Source organism: Ovis aries, chromosome 23 (genome assembly GCF_016772045.2).
Source record: "Ovis aries strain OAR_USU_Benz2616 breed Rambouillet chromosome 23, ARS-UI_Ramb_v3.0, whole genome shotgun sequence".
Lineage (NCBI taxonomy): Eukaryota > Metazoa > Chordata > Mammalia > Artiodactyla > Bovidae > Ovis > Ovis aries.
Window position 1 is genome coordinate 19,835,442 of NC_056076.1, and position 21,044 is coordinate 19,856,485.

The 21,044-nt window shown below is 50.9% G+C and overlaps 1 protein-coding gene and 1 long non-coding RNA gene across 54 annotated transcripts in view; one reads left to right on the top strand and one right to left on the bottom strand.

The window, feature by feature from the left end:
• Positions 1-513: 513 nt before the first annotated feature.
• LOC121817765 (uncharacterized) lies at positions 514-7,898 on the bottom strand. Of its 4 annotated transcripts, none has more exons than XR_006057825.2 (4): positions 7,786-7,898; positions 7,475-7,574; positions 3,919-6,378; positions 514-2,420 (listed from the first exon to the last, which is right to left on the bottom strand). It is a non-coding gene; the product is annotated as an uncharacterized LOC121817765 (long non-coding RNA). The 4 variants fall into 4 exon arrangements; XR_006057826.2 differs by having other exon boundaries at positions 3,919-5,835; positions 6,189-7,574; XR_006057824.2 differs by having other exon boundaries at positions 3,919-7,574.
• Positions 7,899-8,356: 458 nt separating this feature from the next.
• The window catches only part of CELF4 (CUGBP Elav-like family member 4), a 317,087-nt gene continuing 304,399 nt past the window's right edge, over positions 8,357-21,044 (top strand). For all 50 annotated transcript variants that reach the window (XM_027961001.2, XM_027961003.2, XM_027961005.2 and 47 more), the window contains exon 1: positions 8,357-8,798. In XM_027961001.2, the coding sequence (XP_027816802.1) occupies positions 8,513-8,798 (286 nt within the window). In that variant the 5' untranslated portion in view covers positions 8,357-8,512. The remainder of the gene's footprint in view (positions 8,799-21,044) is intronic.

The following is a 21,044-nucleotide window of genomic DNA, read 5'->3' on the forward strand; positions in this document are numbered from 1 at the left end:
ATTACACTGTGACTCAGCTAGAGGGGCAGAGAGCCAGGGAGTGAGTCAGAGCCTGCCCACCACCTCCTTCTCTGGAGGGGGGCCAGTCATGCAGGTCTGTGTGGGAGCCTCCCGGGGGTCGGGGCACACAGATGTGTGGGTGCAGGCTCCCAGGCAGTGGGGGGGGGTGCTAGGTGTGCTACAATGTGGGCCCTTCCCAAGCCTAAATGAGATGAGCATCGCTGAACTGCTGGGTGGGGAGAAACCCATGGGGCCTCTCCCTGACATGGGCTCTGCTCCCCCAAACACCTTCACAAGACTACACCCACGACCAGATGCTTACATCACTTTTATCTCCCCAACACACTCGGAGGACCACTGAGGAGAAACCCCAACTGTCCTCTTCCTCAGAAAATACCCATGTCCTGTTACACATGGTCTAAATGCTATTTCTATCTACAGTTTATATTTATCCCTGGAAAGAAAGAGCCTTAGTTTACTTTTTAATAAATCCACTCACAATAATCACAGCTCACCTTCAATGGCAGTGTGGCAGACACAATATATTTATTACTTTTAGGACATAAAGATCACCTCTTTATGACAATCATATGCAGTGTTACCATGCCCGTATTTCAGATGAGGAAACTGAGGCTGAGAGCAGGACTTCTGTGGCTGGTAGGTTAAAGACTTGTCTGATTTCAAAGTTCAGACTTTTTCTGTACACAATGCATGTACTATGCATACATGTCTCTATAGTCAAAGTCACACACATATTTTTAAGCAATAAATTCCCAGTCGTATTTATAGACTGTGTTTCTTTAAATTTTACTCTGCACAAGATTTATATGAATGTGTCTGCTTAGTGAGAGAGCAGAATTTACATACACAACTTTGCTTAAACACTTTGAAAGAATTTAAACTTATTCAAAGAAGGTTGCCATCTGGAAATTATTTGTTGGGAGGAAGATGGTTCTTAAAAACCTACGGTACCTTCTTTAAATATCCCTAGTGGTAGCAAACCTTCAGCCTTTGAATGCAGAAATGACTTGTGGGAAATGGGCCCAGTAAAGTGTCCCTCCCACTCAGCACATGTCTTGGGCTGGAGGTGACAGGTGATTTCTCCCTTAAATACCCAGTCTTTACCTTCTTTGTCCCGGTCTTGTGCCATTGATAATTCTTCTGTGTTAACAGATGGTCAGAGAGTTCCTACCCCGAGTCTTTCCTGTGGGCTCAGCCTGCTGCAAACCCCTGCCCTATGGCCACCTGCCACCCCGGAACACAAGCCTACATCCTTCCCTGGCCTTCACCGCCCAACTTGACCGTGCCATGGGCCCTCTCCACCCGCTACCCATCTCTGCTTCTCTCTCCCCAGACCACGCAGCCGCAGATTCCTTGTCAAGCTCTTGTCAGCCCTCAGCGGCTGGGTGAGGCCTCAGGAGGGGTCCACACAGATGGGTGATTCTGAATCCCCTAGAAAACAACCCTTTGAAGAACCAGCCCAACGTAAATGTCCTGCTGGCTCACCTTCCCCAGCCCCCTTCCAGTTGGGGTCTCCTCCAACCACCTCACTCCAGGTCACCAGCACATGTCCACTGCCAGTGGATGCTGGGTTTCTTAACCCCCAAAGCGACGTGAAGGGTGCCATGCCAGCCTGGGAGCCTGGCGGCAGTAGGGAGAATTCAGATGAGAGAGCGCGGATAGAAGCTATCCGTCCAGCAACTTTATCAGAGAAAGTGCGGCCCCGAGAAAGTGGCATGTATGCACAGCACTGGGTGTGTGTAATAAACACAAGTCACTATTCGAGCTTCTAAAGGGAGCCTAGTGTCTGCAAACCTCAGGGCTCATGTACAATAAATTAACATAATTAAAAACTAATTAGTAAAACATCACAATTAAAAGGACTTGCTACAGCAACACCTCACAGGTAAGAAGGGGCCGCGGAGTGCCAGCAGCCGGTACCCAGGGCAGGCCCCAGGTAGAGGCACTGATGACGCCTCGCTCACCCTGAAGGATGCCCACCCTCAGGAGCATGCTGAGAAACAAGCAGGCAGCAAGTGAGGGCACCCACTGCGCATCCCATTCAGGCCCCAGCTGAACGGGGCACACCTCCTCCTCTGCAGGATGTGGAGGGGCTGGGCCAGCCCCTCAGAGCCCCCCTTGCTCCCCACACACAGCCCAGAGTGGTGCTCTGACAATACTGGCTGATCAGACATTGATCGAACCACTTGCCCTGCATCTACTCATTTACCCCTCATCACCATTTAACGAGGAAGCTTCTATTCCTCTTCCAATTTCACACATAAGAAAACAGAGCCATAAAGAGATTAAAGAACCTGTCCAAGGTCCCAGAGTCAGTAAGTGGGAGAGGCAGGACTTGAAGCCAGTTTCACCTGAACACAGTCATAAGCACCTGCTCCTGGTGGACTGAGTGCTGGCTCCTAAGAAAAAAAAAATAAGTGTTTAGAAAAGATAAAGAGTAAACTCCCAACCCTTCAGTTCAAATAAGATAACTTCCTCTACACCTTTCTGTCGCCTATTTTGACCCTCAGTTTCTATTCTCACCATAACAATTTTTACATGAGAACCGTGAGTCAGCCTCCCAGATACTGTCTGCCCTTCTTGGATGTGATGCGAGGAAGGAAAGGAGGGTGGCAGAAAGGACCCCAGTCTCTATGTTACAGAGGCGGAAGCTGAGACCCAGGAGAGGCATGACTAGGTCTCCCCCCCCTGACTTCAGGCTGGCCCAGCCTCAACCGGGGATGGGGATGCAGGATACCAGAGGCAACGTCTCCAGCTCTTCCATTTCCTGCCTGTCCTCAGCGAAAGTGAGGCAAAGCCTGGATTGGCATGAAAGCCTGGAACAGGAACCTGGAGGCACACCCATACTGACCCAAAGGCGGGAGACTCCCCATGGCATTTCCTGCCACTGCCCCGGCCCAGGGGCTCCCACAAGACCAAGGCCACATGTCCCGAGGGGCTCAGCCAGCCAGGAGAGAAGCCCAGAGGCCCCAGCCTTACCAGCCCTGCCACTCATCTGAGCTCCAGGAGGCAGCCAGTCCCTTCTGGGGAGTCCCTGGGTTTCCCACAAACACACACTGGACCACCTCCAATTCTCTTCCTCCCTGCAGGGGTTCACTCCCCTGGCCAGGCCCGCTGAGGGCTCAGGACAGGACAGGGGAGTCTTCAACTGTGCACTCTGGGTGGCAGGAGACTGCTAATTAACTGAGAAAAGGCAGATGCTATTTTCCTCTTTTTTCCCACCTCAATTACTGTTCCTTATACCATGAAACCTTCCCAAATTATTCAAGGACAGAACCCCTGGGCTTATGAGGAATATAGACTTCCGAGGCTGCCTTAAGCCTCGCCTTGCCCACCCTACCTGCCTCAACACAGGAGCCTTACCTCTTCAGCATCCCACAGAGCCCAGAGACCCTTGTCCTTTTCAGGCCCGGCAGCTCCACCCACTGCCTCAACCTCTCTCGTCTCTTCCCAAGTAGACCCACCACCTCCTGCAGGGCCAGATCGGAACTCACCCCACCAGCTAGCCAACCCTGGGTGCCACTGCCCAGAGCAGCGCCGCCTTCTCCAGGATCCCATGACACAACTGTCCCTCGAGCCCCCAACTGGGTCTTGCCCTGGGGTGGTTACCAGGCTCTCTGAGTCAGTCTCTTGGCCCAAACAGCGAGCAACTGAGCCTCTCTTTCTCTCCAACCTCCCCTCACTGCCCTCTGCAGGGCTGGGCAAGCAGTTCACTCCAGAAGGACTTTAACTGGAGGTCTGGTCTCTGCTGGGGGTGCCCCATCAGACCGAAGCTCTGTTTTTAGCTGACTCTCAACAGAACCTTAGAGAACAGATACTTCTTGCTCTCCTAGCCCTAAGGCCAGGCCATCAGCCAGCTCTCTGGCCATCTACCCTTCCTTATCCTGCCCGTTTTACCTCAAGGCTGCTACCCCCATCACAGATCACCACACAGCTCGGGATCATCTTCTGTTTTCTCACGTGTGGATGCTGAACTCCTCAGCCAAGAAAACATTTAACCATCTGTTGCCGTTTGCTGTTCTGGGGCTTTTCACTTGGGATGACTTTGGTCTTTCTAACAAGATAGCTGGGTCTTCCCAGGCCTGTCCTTTCTCTGCTGCTGCCAGGGGAGAAGAGGACAGGCTGATTAATGTAAGAATGACTGAGCGGTGCCTCTAAGCCAAGTTGCTGTGCATGTTCTACCCTGCTTGTGTCTCACCCTGGGCTTTGAACTCCTTCTGGGAGAGAGTTTGCCAAGGCCTTGCAGCCCCTATCCTTAGAGTCTATTTGAATGAACACAGCCTTGCCCCCAAAATCAAATTAGACATTGGGATCTAGAAACTCCACCTTAGCACCTGCTGTGTGCCCTTGCCTGTCCAGATGGCCTGGTTCCCGCCCTCCACCAGGTCTCAGTCTCAATTGAGAACGAAGATTCACGGGCAGGAGAGCCCATGCAGGTCTGAGGGTGTACGGTCATGGCCAAAGCTGCAAACATGGTTCCATGGGTACCAGAGAGAGGGGAGTAACGGTGCCCCAGCTGGAGGGGAGCTGAGCACAATGAGGCCCTCTTCCCTTCTTGAGGAGGAGGGGGGCAAAAGGAAGTGGCCAGCAGGAAGCAAGAAGCTGCACAAGGATACCCCTGAGTCAGGATTCCCACCACGTGGATGGGGTGCCTTACATCCCCAAAGATGAATCAGCATCAACGTGTAAACCCCAGAGGCAGACAGCAAATGAGAAGCAATTGTTTCCAGCTCCCCTTCCATTTGCCAGCCTTCTCCCTCTCCATGGATGGAACAATTGCGGCCACGAAGCGGCACTTGCAGAAAAAGTTTTCAATCTGTTTAAATGCCACAGTGAGTCATACTTTGCCCCCATGTTCCTCTAATTACATTTCTCTTTGATGATTGAAGGTTAAAAAAATGTAAGTCTTTCTAGGTGATCAAGGACAAGGAGGCCAAAGCACCAACTGAACCACGTTCTGTGCTGTCTTCTCAGGGGCCCTTTATGTTCTGAGACACCTGTCTGTGTCATGGTAACCCTATCTCTCAGCTACGGCTGAGAGGAGGGAGCCGAAGAGATCCTCACTGCGTCTTTAAGAGATCCTGCCTTGGCAGAAGCCGCTCCTGGCCCAGAAAGCTGGGGGGAGGTGGGGTGTTTCACCACACACCTGCCCTGGAGCTAAAAGTTGAAGAATGTGCAAGGGAAGACAGCCCAGATCCAAAATAAGCCATCCTCAGATGGGAGAGAGGGGAGAGTCAGGAACCTTCCCTAGGGAAGAAGAGGCTCTTCATAGCTTCAGGTCCAGGGTCCAGATGTGGAGAGGAACCAGGGTGCAGGAGGCAGACGGGCAGAAAAGCACGAAGCAAGGAGTCTTTGCAAGCCTCTGAAATAACCAGACATCCCCTTTCAGTAACAACTCCATGCCCCAACTCACTCCTGCCCAGGGGCTGCTTTTATTTATGTATTGGCTATTATTATTAATAATAAAATATGAATAATGAAATGCCTGTGAATAATTGATTTGAACCTGGAGGGAAGGGGCTGAGGGTCAGAAAGAAGTGGACCGTGAACCTCAGTCCCCTCTTCTGTGCAACCCCTCTTTCCCCAGCCCCCCTCAGCTCACTTTCTTTACTTCCCCTGGTCCTCACTTCACTTTGGCGGGTGGGGGAGGCAAGGAGAAAAAGAGGCTTCAAGAAGGAATCACTCTCCTAAACTCCCCTTTTATGGCAGAAAATACATTCCACTCTGTTGTGCAATTCTGGGAGTAAGTATCAGTGCCACAGGATAATGTTGGAAGTGATGTTTTGAACAGTTATTGGCCTCTGCTGACGTGTCCTGTGGGAAAAGGGACAGGGAGGTCTTAGCCCAGTGGGTGTATACACACACACGGAGAGTATAGATACAAACAGGGTCTAGGTACGTAACCACACTGCATCCACACAAGCACCCACAGTTCTGACAGACATATGCACCCATCTCCCAGCCACCAGCTCAAGCCTTCCGTGTGGCTGCAAGGGACACGGGGCTTTATCAGAGCACTTCATGGGCACACCAAGCCCACAGCCACATGTCAAGGAAGCTCTCCGTGTGAGTTTCTGTTGCATTCCTTCAACTTGGGCGTTTTTCAGACCATCAGATAACACTGGATAATGTAAGCCCTGAACCGAGTTATGACCCACTCTACTTACACAGGATTCCATCAAGCAAAGGCAGGAATGTCTTAAAATGAAAGGATGAAGTTCCACAATTCTCAGAACTGTACTTGCTGTTAGGGTTGGGCCCCGGATCGTCAGGGAGAGGTGTCCTGGTTGGAGTCCGGGCCTGGGGCAGCGAACCTCGGGGCCTCCTCCGGCACTGGAGAGCTTGGCGGCGGCGTGGCTGTACCAAACGGGCTGGGTCTCAGTTTTCAGGCAGCTAGGGTCTCATTTATCTACTAAATTTTAAACATATCATCTAGTAACGTCACGTAAGCCGAGGGCAAGGAGAAAGAAACGCAAAACACCGGAAAGGGGCCGACGGGGACCAGTCCAGGGTCACACCATCAGTTCTGCCTGGCAACCCGCGAGGGAGCGGGCGCGTTATCTTATTTGTCCGGTTTCTGAAGCTGAGAAGAGGCTGTCCTGGAAACGCCAATATAGGAGAGCATGGGGAGCAGGTAAATATTATTAAAAAGGAAAATCTGCTTTCCCAAATCAAGTTCACTACCAGCCTTGGCCCCCAGAGGCGGGGCTGCTCGAACCCAGCTCCCGCGCCAGCCACTCCCTCTCCGGCGCAGCCGACGTCCCGGCCACCGCGGGCCGGATGGGGAACCCGGCAGAGTCCGGGCTGGGCGGCCGGACCCTCGGCCCTCTCCCGCAGACGTGCCGCCCAGCCTCGCACTTCTGGAGCGGGAAGTGCTGCAAACGAAGCCCGAGGGGGGCAGCGCACGCAGCGGGTGTCTGAGTCCAGCCGCAGCCCAGAGAGCGACTCGGGGACTTTATTTCTTTTGATGGTGGATTTACAAAAGAATAATTTTTTTTTTTTTTTCAATTTGAACCAGTAAAGCAGACAAGGGCAAAATCAAGCCAGTCCCTCGTGCTGGCTCACCGGCCACCGCGCCCAGAAGCTGCCTGCTTCCCCGCCGGGCGAGCGGCCGACGCGCCAGGCTCCTACCTTCCTCCCGCCAGCCGCCTGCCGGTGCAGCCGCCGCGCTTCGGGGCGGGGAGGCAGTCCCGGACGGAAACACCCACCTCCAGCCTTCGCGGGCGGGCTGGGACGAGGGTCGGGCCCCGAATCTCTACGCCCCGGCCCCCCGGCGCGGCCCGACCGCTCCCCAGACCCGTCCTCCCCAGGTAGCTCGGGAGGCTGTAGACAGTTTTGCGGGAGGGCGAAGATTTGGGGTTGCTCTGGCAGGTTGGGGATGCGAGGAGGGAAAAAAGCAGAGAAAGAGAGAGCGCGCGCGCGAGAGAGAGCTCTTGTCTATAGATTTACCCACATAATATATATTTATGTAGCTTTTTTTTTCTCTCGACACTGATCAATGCGCACTCGGATCGCTGGGCGGAATTCCTCCAAGCCGGCTCGCTTTTTCGAGTCTAAATAAATAAATAAAGGGAACCAGATGGGAGGAAAAGAAGCGCCCATTCTACCTTCGCCGCCGCCCCGCCCGCCATCCCAGCCTTTGCTTCGCCCGCCTGGCGCCCTAATAGAGAGCAGCTCGGTGGATAACGCCCCCCCTACATACCCACGAGAACATGAAAAGCAATGTTTTGTTTTGTTTTTTTAAGAAAAGACAAAAAGTTGCACCTGCTGCTATGAACAAAAGGAACCCCCAAAACGCAAACGAGGAGATCAGCAACCCCGTTCCTAACTGGCACCCGCTCCCCGCGGCCGCCGGGCCCGGAATCTCAGCGCCTCCCGAAGAGCCATGCGCCTGGCGCTATTTATAGCCGGGGGCCGTCTCGGACTGTACCACCGCCGCTCGCCGGGGCCGCCGACGGGGGAGGCGCGGGGGGCCGGCGCCGCCCCACGCCGCCCGGCTCCCAGCCGCCGCCCGCCGCGCGGGGCCCCCCCCACCCACGCCCGCCGCATCTCACCCTCTCCGGGCCCCGCGCCCCCCTCTACCGCGCTCGCACACTCGTCGCCCCCACCCCTGGTCTGACTGCGAACTTGAACCGGTCCAGCCTGTTTAAACGGAAAGGACAGAGATCCTGTCTGTTCAATGTAAAAAAAAAAAAAAAAAAAATTAAAAAATCAGATCAGACCGACAGAGAGAGAGAGAGAGAGAAAGAGAGAGAGAGAAGAGAGGGAGGGAGAGAGGGGGGAGAGGAGAGAGAGCGCGAGCGCGAGCGAGAGAAGAGAGGAGAAAGAGAGAGAGAGCAGAGAGCGAGCGCAGAGCGAGGTGTAGAGCAACCGAGGGGGAGAGAACCCGAGTGTGTGTGTGCGTGTGCGTGTGTGAGCGCGAGCGAGCTTGCGAGGGAGAGGAGCGAGAGAGTGCGAGCGAGAAAGAATAAAAGGAAAGAAGATTTTCTCTATGTATATAAAGATGGCCACGTTAGCAAACGGACAGGCTGACAACGCGAGCCTCAGTACCAGCGGGCTCGGCAGCAGCCCGGGCAGCGCCGGGCACATGAACGGATTAAGCCACAGCCCGGGGAACCCGTCGACCATTCCCATGAAGGACCACGATGCCATCAAGCTGTTCATTGGGCAGATCCCCCGCAACCTGGACGAGAAGGACCTCAAGCCCCTCTTCGAGGAGTTCGGCAAGATCTATGAGCTGACGGTTCTGAAGGACAGGTTCACAGGCATGCACAAAGGTGAGTGCACCTTTCCCTCCCAACTTTGCCGGGGAGAAGGAGCGGGCGGGCGGGCCGGGCGGCCGGCGACGAACGAGCGAGCGAGCGAGCGGGAGACGGCGCGAGAGGGAGCCTCGGGCGGACGCCGAGGAGGGAGGCGCTCGGGCAGCGGAGACCGGGACTAGGGTGCATGGGGCAGCTGCTCGCCGGGGCAAGGCTGGATTTTGGGCAAGAAGCTGATAGACGCGGTTTCGTGAGGGGAGAAGCGGGAGCTGAAGAAGAGAAAGAGACGATCGAGAGAAATCGGGGCTTGGCTTTTTGGGTCCAGCGACTTGAAAGATTGGGATGGGGACGGCTGCGCCGGCCGAGCCCGGGACGCTGAGCGGACTGGCGGGCTCTCCAGCCGGCCGGGGACCAAGGGTGCTGTCCATCGCCGTGGTGCTGAAAATGCTAACAGGAGATGGTCTTCTCCTTCTCCGCTCCGGGCCAGAGTAGCAGGGAGCGCAGCCGTCTAAAAAGAAGAGAGGTGACAAATTCAAAGAGATATTTTTATTTTGCTATCAATTTGACAGTAAACTCTCCCTGTCGAGCCGTGTGCCTGAATAATCCGGTTGTGGTTTGAGTGGTGGAGGAGGGGGTGGGGGGTTGGTTGTTTGAAGGAAAGAGGGACAAAACCTAAGGCAAGAATTAGCAAGGAACCAGCCATCCCCTGGGTAGAGTGGGGGGTCAGGGAAGCCTGAATGATCCCCTCCTCAAGAAAGCAGACAGGGCTTCGGGGAAAAAAATGTGTGTGTGAAAGATAGGCATTTTGGAGGGTGTATCCTAAATTATCCCAAACTCACCGTGCAGAGAGGTTTATAGTACATTATTTCTCTCCCTTGAAGCAGTCATTGCTAGTGAGTGCTTGGAGGAGGGGGAATCAGAATGATCAAAGAATTAAAACCCAGCAACTTTTTAGGAAAGTGGTCATGGAAATTGTCTGCAGCCTGCCTGTTTTCCCCCTTGTTTTATTATCTTTAAGGCAGAGCCCCAAACGTGTTCAGTTGTAGAACGTGTGTGGGTGGCTGGTGGGTGACGAAATTAGCCCAGTGCTTGCTCCCTAACCGTAATGTATAGGATGTGCAGCGGGAATTAATCGGGGCTGGAGCTGTGTGGGCAAGTTAAATGCTTTCTGAGAGATTGATCGTCAGGCAGAGAGGGAGCACCAGGCTAAGGAAGTTGTAAGGGATGTGTATGGACGTTCCGTTTTTAATAAACAGTAGTGAGGAGAGCTGCTGAAGATGCTGTGTTAGAGCTGGTGGTTTTAAAGATGAAAACACACACACACACGCACACCCACCCACACACAGAGAGCAGCCTCATCCTTGGCCACAAATGGGCTATGAACAGAGCTGATCCTCTGGCACATTAGGTGCAGAGTGCGGAGCTGTCTGGTTCTCTGAGCAGCAGTGGTTTTCACTATCACAACCTCCCTCCTTCTCCAGCCCTCCCTTCATCCGAATACTAAGCAGAGCTCCAAACTCTTCATAGTTGGAGTCCCAGAGAGCAGTTTTTATTGGCTTTAGCATCTTCCAGCTTGCCTGCTGAGGAGTAAATCTTAAAGTTAATGGCATGTTGAGTAGCACAAAAACACAGCAGAATGGAAATATACTGGGTTTGTTGGGGTGGGGTGAGGGTGGGGGCTGTAATGGAAGGAGAAACCAACCTTTATTCAATATGGAGAAAATGTCTGTCTGTTCAGAAGAGAAACTGGAAAGGTGGAATGGGGAGGCAGTCTTCAAAATAATATTTGTTTCCCCTTTTATCACCCTCCCTCTCAAGACAGCCATATCTCTGTAGTTTTTCCCTTTCCAATCAAGCTCCCTAGAAGCTAATCAAGGTTTGTATCAAACCTTTGTCATTTTAATATGTCCCCAGATTTTAAAATAGCAATAATGAAAATTAAAAAGCAGAGGTATGGAAATTCTTTGCCCATCTTAATGATAGGTTCTTGTGGGGATTTGAGATTTTAAAGTTTAAAAAAAATCAAAATCCACTAGAGGTAAAAAAAGACAGTTGTGAAGAACTGAGCTTCCTATGAGATCTGGGTTGGAGCACTTTCTTTGCTTCTTTATTTTAAATGACGATAATCTTAAACAATATTCCTTGGTTTTTTCTCAAGCCCCCCCACTGGTATCATCACTCTGTTTCTGATGGTTTGGGGGGCCCCCTTGTATTATAGTAAAGATGAAGAATTATCATTATTTGCATCAGGAAGGCAGAGAAGGTTAAGATAGAGTGGTATCACGTTTGACACATCATATATATATACACATACACATATCTGGCCCGAATTCCCAGGACAAGCAAAACTTCATTTTCTAAATAATTCCTCCCCTAAACTGGCTCAGTCAGGGGCAGGCAGGCCCTTTGGCTCTGGGTGCCTTGTTGTCGAAGCTCACCCTTCAGAGCCTGAGCATATATTTTCCCCTATGAAACTTCCTGCCTCTCCATCCTCTGGATTTTTATAAGCAAGCCTGGGCCACAATGTCCCTAACAGTGCCTGGAAGCTTGGAGAGAGCTGAATAAATGAGACAGTTTCCAAGGGCTGGTTTATTCAGTCCTAGAAGAGTTTGAACTCCTCCTTCAGTGATACAGCCTGATTTATTAGCTAATCCTGATAAAATAAGCCTCCGGCCACCTTAAAAAATTACTCGCTTGCCATTGGTGATTAATTACTGTTAAGTCAAAAAGCATGATGAGGCTTGAAGAATGAGGGTTGCATTTGGCTTCTAGATTTTCCCCAACTCTGAATTATAACATGAGGCTAGAGATAGAAACGTGCCTTTGTTAAGCCTGGTTTCAGAGTATATTTGTGGCTTTTTCTTTCCCCTGCTTGAATTTCTAACTTCTAATGAATCAGACTGGGATAAAATTGAGAGACATGATAGGATACCAGCCTCCAGTGTGGATGGAATAAGTCTATTATTGGTTAAGAGAAGAAGAAGAAAATAAAAATTAAATTAAGTGCATGAGATTTCAGGTGGGTATCCATTTGTTGGCCACCTGCCATCTCTGGTAACTAAAGAAGGAAAGAGTTCTAAGGGTTAATGGAATACCTGCCATGCGTAGAGTGAACCTTAAAAGGCAATTACTCCAGTCAAATTGGGAGTCTGGAGGAGGGAGTAGGTGGGTGTTGTGGAGCAAACTCAGCCGTATCAGAGAAAGGCTGTTGGGCTGGGGAGGCAGCAAATAGCAGTTGTGGACTGTTGTGATTACTGCAAAGGTAAATTCACCCCCTGGAGACCAGAAAGCAAATGGGCAAAGGGAGATCTGGGTGCCAGGCAGAGAGAGAAAGAAAGAAAAAGAGCCCAGAACAATCGGAAGAAACAACACCTAGGGAAGACAAGCCAGTTTAATGCAAACTCTCCCAGCCAACTCAGAGTCTCCTTTTCTCCCCCGTTAGAAGCACTTTGAGAAAGATTGTTTTTCCAGGCTCCAAAGAGAAAGACATTGTGCTATTGATTAAAGAAGAGAGAGGTAAACTCCCAGGGTAGCAGCAAAAGTGAGCTGAGGACCAATGTTGCCTCTTCCTGTAGAAATTTTCTCCTTTGGAGGAAGAAACAGGTCACCCGCTAGTCTAATTCTTCCCCTCTCTTACTTTTTATTTATTTCTCTTTTTTTCCTTGTATTTCCTGGAGAAGAGAGGCAGGACTGAAAATACATATGCACACATAGTCATGACCGTTAACACACGCACACGCAGTTAGTGGATCACACATGAACAAGCCACAATCCATTCATAACTTTGGTCTTGTCTAGCAGGATAGCAGGCAGCAAAGACTGAGTTACTGGGAGACATAAAGACTAGTGCTCTCTGGATAGCCATATTATAATGCATTATCTTTGAAGTCATTTAAGTCCAATTTAAGTGGTATTTAGTATAATATTTATGAATTAATGTAATCTAAACATAGGGCTGTCCCCAAAGGTTTAAACGGCCTTTACTACTGATGTGTGCTTGTTCCCAGAGCCGGCAATGCATTTTAATCTAAACAGCCAAGTCCTTATCACAGTCCCTCTTGTTAACCAGTCAGAACAGATCTGTGGCCTGGATAACCCTTCTGCATTGAGATTTTCCTCAATGCATGGAGGAAAATATACCCTACTAGCAGCCCCAGGGGCTGCCAATCCGGGAGCCACAGCTTCAGGGACTTCAGCCCCTCATACTTTCATACTATATCCAGAGGGAGGGTGGGGACAGAGTAATGGAACATTCTGTGAATTGAGCTCCGGAGAGTATATCATTTTGAAATATACTCATCGTCAGATTCACAACCTCTCATTTCAATGGTATCTGAGTAGGAAATTCCTCAAGCCCCTTGATTTGGAGTGCAACTGGGAGAAAGGGAAAGGGCAAGGGTTATGATTATGTTTGGGTGATTTGTGACAAGCTTCATAAAATTATGTCTCGTAGTTTTGTGTAAGACGTAACAAAATCCTTGAGTTTCGGCTGCTTGACTTTAGCTAAGAGAGCTCGTTGTTGTTTTTTTCCCGAGGTAGGTGAATTAAAGCCAGTGAGGTTCTATCTGATTTCTGTTTTCAAATGAGTCTAAGACACAAGGAAGCCAAAGTATCAGCATGGTCATCAGCTCAATTAAGATGAACTTAAAAAAAAAAAAAAACACTTTGGAAAAATAAAAATTCCGTTCTGTCCGGGGAAAGACACTGGCAGAGTAGCTGGTCACACACATCTAGCTTTTAAAAGAAAGATTTGCCTTGTGAGAAAGAGATGGAAAATGAGAACACTGTAATAAAAAAGGAAGAAAAACATTTTAAAAAATAAGTTTCACTAAAGAAAATTAGCAATAGTAATCATTGCAAAGTTAAAATAAATCTAAACCACAGCTCCTATTTTAAAAACCTCCAAATTCCAGATGTTGATAAGTATTATATCTAAGAGTAAAGAAAAAAACTATTGGGAAATGATTAGTTTACTTAAGATGCTGGTGGTTATTTGCTGGTTGTGCATGATTTCATTTATCAGACTTCCTGAGAATCAACACACGTGTGTGTACACACACATGCACACACAAAAATAAATTAATCTGCACATGTGCACGTATATGCATCCATGTGCAAGCATGACTAAGCGCATCCCACACATATGGGAACCAAGGCTGGCCTAGATTTTACTGCAATTCAACAGGGAGATATTAACACTCCCCCCCTCCACTCAGCTTTAATGGGAATTCTAGATTGGGTTGAAAGAACCCCCTTGGCATACTTTCACTCTCTCCACCTGCTCCAGTTGGCTGATGTTTGTGGCTTCTCAAACAAAAAACCAAAATAAAACAAAAAGAAAAGCTTTTCTTGAATGAAGTCATAGCTTAAAAACAACCAAAAGGAAAACAATTACAAAAATGCATGCCACAGATATGCAAACATCCCCTCCGTTCTGTGTTTTGTAAAGTTTTCAGAGTGCTTTCAAAGAGCTTATTTTCAGGGGGCATTCCTAATACCCAGTGATCTCAGCACACTCCAGTGACTGGAGCAAAGGCCATCACTGTCATTATTATCATCATTATTCTCATTATTGTAATTTATCGACCAGGATGGGAGAGGAGTTTCTGAGTGAGGCCTGAGGAGATATCCAAGACACCACCTCTTTGGTTGAGAAAACAGCTGGGCTCACTTGCCTCTGATGGATTTGGGAAAAACACTGCACACCTCATGCCTTCCACATCACCAGAAGGTGGTCAGTTTCCAAACTGACCTAGGAGGGATCCCACTGGAGAAGATCTGGAATAAGTACTCCGTAGAGGAGAGGAAGGGGCAATAGAAATTAAGTTCCAACATCATAGGCAGAAAAAAGGAAAACTGAAAATTAGGAGGCCCAAATGCCAGCCAGTAGCTGGGATCACTGGTTTACAGTGGCTGAAACTGCAGCAGCTTCTGAACTTGGAAGGGAAATCCCATGTGACATGCTGAGAGAACTGCTCGAGGGTGTGAAAACCTGTGTGTGTCTCTGGGTACTGGAGGGCTGGGGGAGGGAAGTTGCTGCAACCTGCGTGGGTGTTGGTGTAAATGTGAGTGAGTGAGTGTGTGTGTGTGTGTGTGTGTGTGTGTGTGTGTGTGTGTGCAGGGAAGACATGATGAATTCAAGTGGCATGGAGATGATGTTAGGGATAGTTTCATATTGCAAGGCTGTATGTGTGGTCAGGGAGATGGTTGATGGAGAACAGAGAATAACGCTGTTCTTGTGATTTGTGCATGCTCCACCTCAGAACTCGTGGCTTGGATCTATCAATGATCTAAGTTCCAGTGTGGAGATGTGCTCTTCTTCATCAGCCTGATATCCCCACCCAAATGTTCAGGTCAGGGAGAGGTTTCATCTCCCCTCACTCATTGCTCTTCAAAGGCTTGCCCACTTCTGCTCACCTATTGACTCACTTTAGAAATGACCTTCCATCCAAGATCTGAATGGCTAACACAGAGCCCAGCTCCCTGCAGGGATCGCTCCTCCACGACTGCATTCTTTACCCCAGCTGCTGCCCCTTGGCGTCCCAGTCCTACTTTCCTCTTGTAGTGCTCTCTCTCTCTCTCGCTCTCTCTCTCTCTCTCTCTCACACACACACACACACACACACACACACACACACAGGACTTGGCCGTGTCACTCAAGCTAGGCCCTGGCAAGCAGAGGGCTGCATTTAACGTGAATGCATGTGGAGGTGGCAGGGACCTGGTGGCCCACCTTTTGGGCTCTCTGCAAAGAAAACATGTTCACTTCCTTTACTTTCACCTTTTCTGCAGCCCTTCAAATACACACATCTTCAAGAACCACAGAAAGCATCTAATCCTGCCCAAATAGCCCAGGTGAGGGGAACAGAGCCCCCAGCTCAGTTGAGGCCCCTTTATCGCCTTCTTCCATGTCCCTCTTTTCTTTCCCCCCTTGCTACTTAAGATGCCCTCAGAAATCCCACAGTGGCCCTGGAGAGAAAGATCCATGTTCCGCTTGGTGACATGACGGTGTGGTTAAAGATGTCAGGGCAGAAGGACAATGATGGGGTAGAAATAGTGGCAGAGGAATTTACAGAGTTGATGTGCTTGTCCTAAGGGCTTCCGCCATCTCCACTCAATCTCCAGCGGCCCCGGGATGGGTATAAAGCCCAAGCCACAGCTCTGCCCACAGAAACCAACAAAGCAGTCAGGTGGGCAGCCCCAAGGCGATGGCCCTCCTTTTGGAGTCCCTCTGGGAGCAGAAGCGGATTCGCTCAGGACCGTGCACTAACGAGGCCGCTCCCCTCTGCGCGCTCCACCTCTGGTTTCCCTTATCCTCCCTTGTATCTCCCCGCCAGCATGAGCCGACTGACACTCAAACGAAGCGATTCCCAGCAGCTCAGCTCAGGAACAAATCCTACGTGGCTATCTGCAAGATGTAAATAAACCGGTGCCCTCGCCGAGACAGACACAGTGCTGCTTCTGTGAGGATGGAACAGCCAAAAATATTGATCAAAGCTCAGGGGGGGGGAAAAATTGATAATGAGCTGGCCTCCAACAAGCGCTTAATTGACGGAGACTTCCGAAGGCCGACTCGGGACAGCGCATAAACTGACCACAGTGTTACTTCAGTGCAATACACTCTGCTTTAATTAATTATCACCTTTGTTAAGAGCGGCTCCAGATCAAAGGTTTCTGATTACTTAACAGATCTTGCTATAACAAAGCCCCCCTCGCATGAGGCTATCCCCCTGCTTGAGGTGAGGCAAGCGACCTTCCTTCTCATTTCCTTTCCTCTGAGCTGTTGCTTCTTCCTCTTTGTTAAAGACAAACACATCTTACTGCGTAGCCGCTCGGTCCAAGGATGGGGAGGGAGAGGAGTGTTACACCCCCCACCCCCACCCCGAGGGCGTGGGGCCGCTGCTGCGCAGCTGTTTCTAAAATTACACCACTGGGACTTAGTTCATCTTCAGATCTATCTGGCTGAAACGGGGAGTGTCAATAGAATAAGAACAGACTTCATGGAAATGCAAAGAAAAGATGTGTGTGTGTGTGTGTGTGTGAGAGAGAGAGAGAGAGAGTGTGTGTTTGTGTCTGGGGGCATGTGCATAAGCAACTATGCGCACATCCACATAAATATTACTGGATCGATACATTTCACATCCGCTGCCCACACCTCTTAACTTCTCCCTCCTGTCTCTTGAGCACCTGCGCTACTGTCATATTTCACTCTGAGAAATGTTCACAGCCAAAGCGTGCATAGATGATGCTATATCGAACCAAGCAATTGTTTGGATTTGGTGGTGGAATCTGGGTGCCCACTGAAGGATGGTCCTTGTCTGGAATAGCTGGTGCCTAAAGAGTCCACTTCTCAAGGTATGACAGGAACCTCACTCTCCAGAGTCCCCCAAACCTACAAACTGACAGGTGACTTACTTGAAAGCAACCTTTGGAGTCGTTCTAGGCAGATTTGAATGCCATACGTGGCTGTTTGTTCATTATTCTAATTTAATGATGCAGTCACACCTAATTAATCCATGTCTGGTTTATTCATACACTATGTCTGAGGATCCAAAAGATCTCTCTAGCTAGCTGGCTTCCCTTTACAGGGGCAAGAGAGGGGGCTCCCCCGACAAGTGAGTGTGTCTGGATCCAAACAGGAAAGGATCACTGTAGACAGACTTGATGGAGGCACTGTCCCTGACACACTGTCCACCCACGTAGGAATGACAGCAGTTACCGAGATGACAGCAGTCACGGAGAGACTAGCGATGAGATCTGTGTGCCTCTGTGCACACCACGTGGGCACACAATACATGCATTCTACCAGGGCAACCTTCTAGTAGGCAACGGGCCACACTCCCAGTGTGTATGGAACATCAAGGCCTTATGGAGTGTCAAGCGTTCCTATGATTGGGAATTTCAGTGCAGAAGGCTGGGAGGCTGAGCTGAATCAAACTCCCTCTCTGGCCTGAAGCAAGCCAGATGCATTGCTGCCACTGCACAGATTCAGAGACCGAGGCTGGGAGCAGCAGGGCCCCAAAGTCCAGTTTGCAGCGTGGCCCTCGGGGAACCTCCCCGTGGCTGCTTCTGGCCAGACTGGTCCCAGTGAGCGCTGCCTCTTGCCTGGCAGGTACACTGAGAGAACGAGGCATCAACCTAATAATATCCTTATAAAGCCAAGCCTCCTGCGCTAGTCCTAGGAGACAAGAGGCATCCAAAGATCAAACACTACATCACAGTGTATTTGTAGGCACTCTCTGATTCTGCTACCTCCCTATAATGCTCTAATTGACTATTTGATCAGCTCTAAAAGGGCCAGTGTTCAAGTCAGACACACACATATTCACATGCACACTCACACACGCATGTCCACACACACGTACACTCACCACACGAGCGCACACCTGCAGGCTCCCTCTTGCACATGGCACTGTACCCACACCAGCTCACCCAACAAGGGCAGATTTGCACAGGAGATGCTTGAAGGTGAGTGAAATCACACACCTAAGATTGTACATGCCCTTCCAGTAATGGGCTTATCAATACCTCTTAAAGAAATGTGACAGCCAGCCCAGAGTGATTCAGTTGTGTGGACAAAGGTCAGCATATAGATATCCATTATTAATAATATCAATATCTTGGTTGACCAATATAACCAGAAACTGTATCATGTCACTGCCGATGGGCGAGGCTGGGAGGACTCCGCGGCAAAAGCAGGAAATTAGGCCCATGTAAAATTAATCATATTGACTGGTTCTAAGAATATACGGAGAGGCGAAGACGTCGAGAGCGTTTGCCGTGGTGGGAAAGGGGGACCTTGCTCCCAGGGGCTCCCTGGTCTTGAACCCTTGGAAGGAGCCCAGGGAGACAGAGGTGTCCCTGGGTGACCCGCGAGCACACTCCTTCATCCGGCCTCTGCTTTCCAGCAGGGTGAGGTGGAGGAGAGGTGTTCTCTGAACAGGAAAAGAAAGAAATAGGATCCCCTCACCATTATCCACCTAACATATCCATATCTTTCTGTCAAATCGATACTTGGCTTGGTTTGGATACTTGGCTCACCGGATGGAGCACAGAGAGCATCCTTGAGCCTGCTGGGTGAAGGGGTCCATCTCTGAGAGGCGGTGTGAGCCTGGAGCCGCATCACCAGGTACATGGTGGGCACATAGGCCCCTAGGGGATGTCAGTGTGCACCCGTTGCTGCTTAGGGGGTCCCAGGAAGAAAGACACCCAGGCCGATCAATCTTGTGACCGGCTTCTTGAGACCAGAGGAACCAGAGGCTTAAGGTCTGGCTTCACCAGCATTGCCGGCAGGGTTGGAGTGGTCTGGACTGTAGAAGACTCCTGCTTGCTGAGGCTCACCTCCAGGCACAGTGAACAGAAAGAAAAGGGAAGGCCATGCGTCCCTGGCCTTGGAATCGCTGCAGACCTGCCCTGGCCCCTCGCGGCCTTCCTGCTGGAGCCCAGGTCACATCGTGCATGGGCTCCCTCAGCCATCCCGGGCAGCACCAGGTCAGATGTTCTGGGGAAGGAGTGGACAGTAGAGGCTCCAGTGGCTGGGGGCTTGGCAGAGAGAGAACAGAGCTGACAATTCGGCTTGTGTCTTTTCTCTCCCAGAGCCTGTGGAGGCGGCTGGAAGGGAGACTGCCTTAGAGGCCGGGTCCCCGAGTGGGGTGACAGTGGCTAACAGGAAAAGAGCTGCATAGGTGCAGGGGGGATGGCTTTGATGAGGAGAAAGGAGAGGAAGTGGTTTGGGTGGCTGTCATGGGAGCACTTGGGCTCAGCAGACAGGCCACCTGTCTCCCCCTCCTGGCCTCAGGCACACTCAGAGTCCGGCCATGTGCTTACATGCAGTCCCTGGCATCAAGGGTTTTGGCCAGTCTCTGCTCGCTCCCCACCCCCCAGGGCTAACAGCCTTACCTCGTTGGTCTAGGCTACCTTGGACAGTTCTCAGATCTCCACCTTGCTGACCACTCCCCTTCCCGGCCCAGATTAGGCACTAGGTGTGGCCACACAGATGTTGGGGGAAGACGGGTCCTACTGCCCAAGGGCACCCCCCCCCCTCACAGAGCCTCACCACCTCCTGGGCCCCAAGGCCTCAGTCTAAGCAGATCAGCCTGAAGCCCAGAAGCTGGGCCTCTCCTGTGGACTTTACCTACTTTGGGGAGGAGCCCCCAAACTGTGCTTGTGGGAGGGCGCCCCACTCCTCCAGCAGTCACCTGCCCTCTCCTGACTCTCAAGCCAGGCCCCTGAAGCCCAGACACCGGCTCCTTCTGCAGTCCTAGTTCGGCCCATACCCAACTCCTTACCCCTACAGGACGAGGAAGGCTTGCCTCTTATGCGGGGGAGCCCCATGCAGGAGCGGGCTTCATGGGACCCTGAGTCTGCGCCTAAGAGCTCCAGTCAAACAGCACCGACGTGAAATAAGAGGAGAATCAGAAAATCCAGAAAGTGCTGTAGTTCTGTATGTGTGTATGTTTTGTTTGGTTCCAAACATGAATAATTCATGTATGGTTTAGTATGGGTTTTATTCTTCATTCCATATACTGGGACACCAGAATCTTTTCCATACTTTGGGGTCTGATGCGGGTCCAGCTCTGAATTGTTATATCTCTCAGCTTCCGCAAATGCCCCCCGGAAGACACACAGGCACACTCGACCATGTTCCTGACAATCCAGGCCCGGCCGCAGGACCTGCTCGTGAGTGATCATTCAGTTCACCCGCCCCGCCCCCGACCAGGTCCAGCTGAGACCCCCAGGGCACCAACCGAAGTCCCATCAAGCGCGGAGCAGGAGCCACCACTGGCTTCTTGCCAGGCCTCATTTTCTCTTGCAGTTTTTTAAAGTTCTTTTTTGGGAAAACGAAGACCTCGTCTTTGCTCTCAGCTTGATGATTTCAATAAGTAAATTATTAGATTTATTTGAGAGTCAGTTCTGTTGTGATTGTGTTGGGTAGCTTTGAAAGTCCACTGGAATGAGGAGCAGAGGGTGAGGCCTGGGGCTGGAAGAACCGGAGCAGGTCCCCAGAGAGAGGAGTGCAGCAGAGATGACCAGGCAATGTCTCCGCAGGGAAAGCGTGCCTGAGGTGGCAGGGAGCAGCCACTCCTCAGACCAGGTCACAGTGGCAGACGGCTGGACCAGGTGCGGGAGGGAAAGACGGGATCAGGGGCCCAGGTGCTGGCCACGGAGCTGAGCAGGGGGCAGCCAGAGTCGCTTTCATCTGAGCAAGACCCCCGTCCGTGACTCACGCTGTCTCCAAAGCCTTGGTGTGTTTCTCCTGAGTTT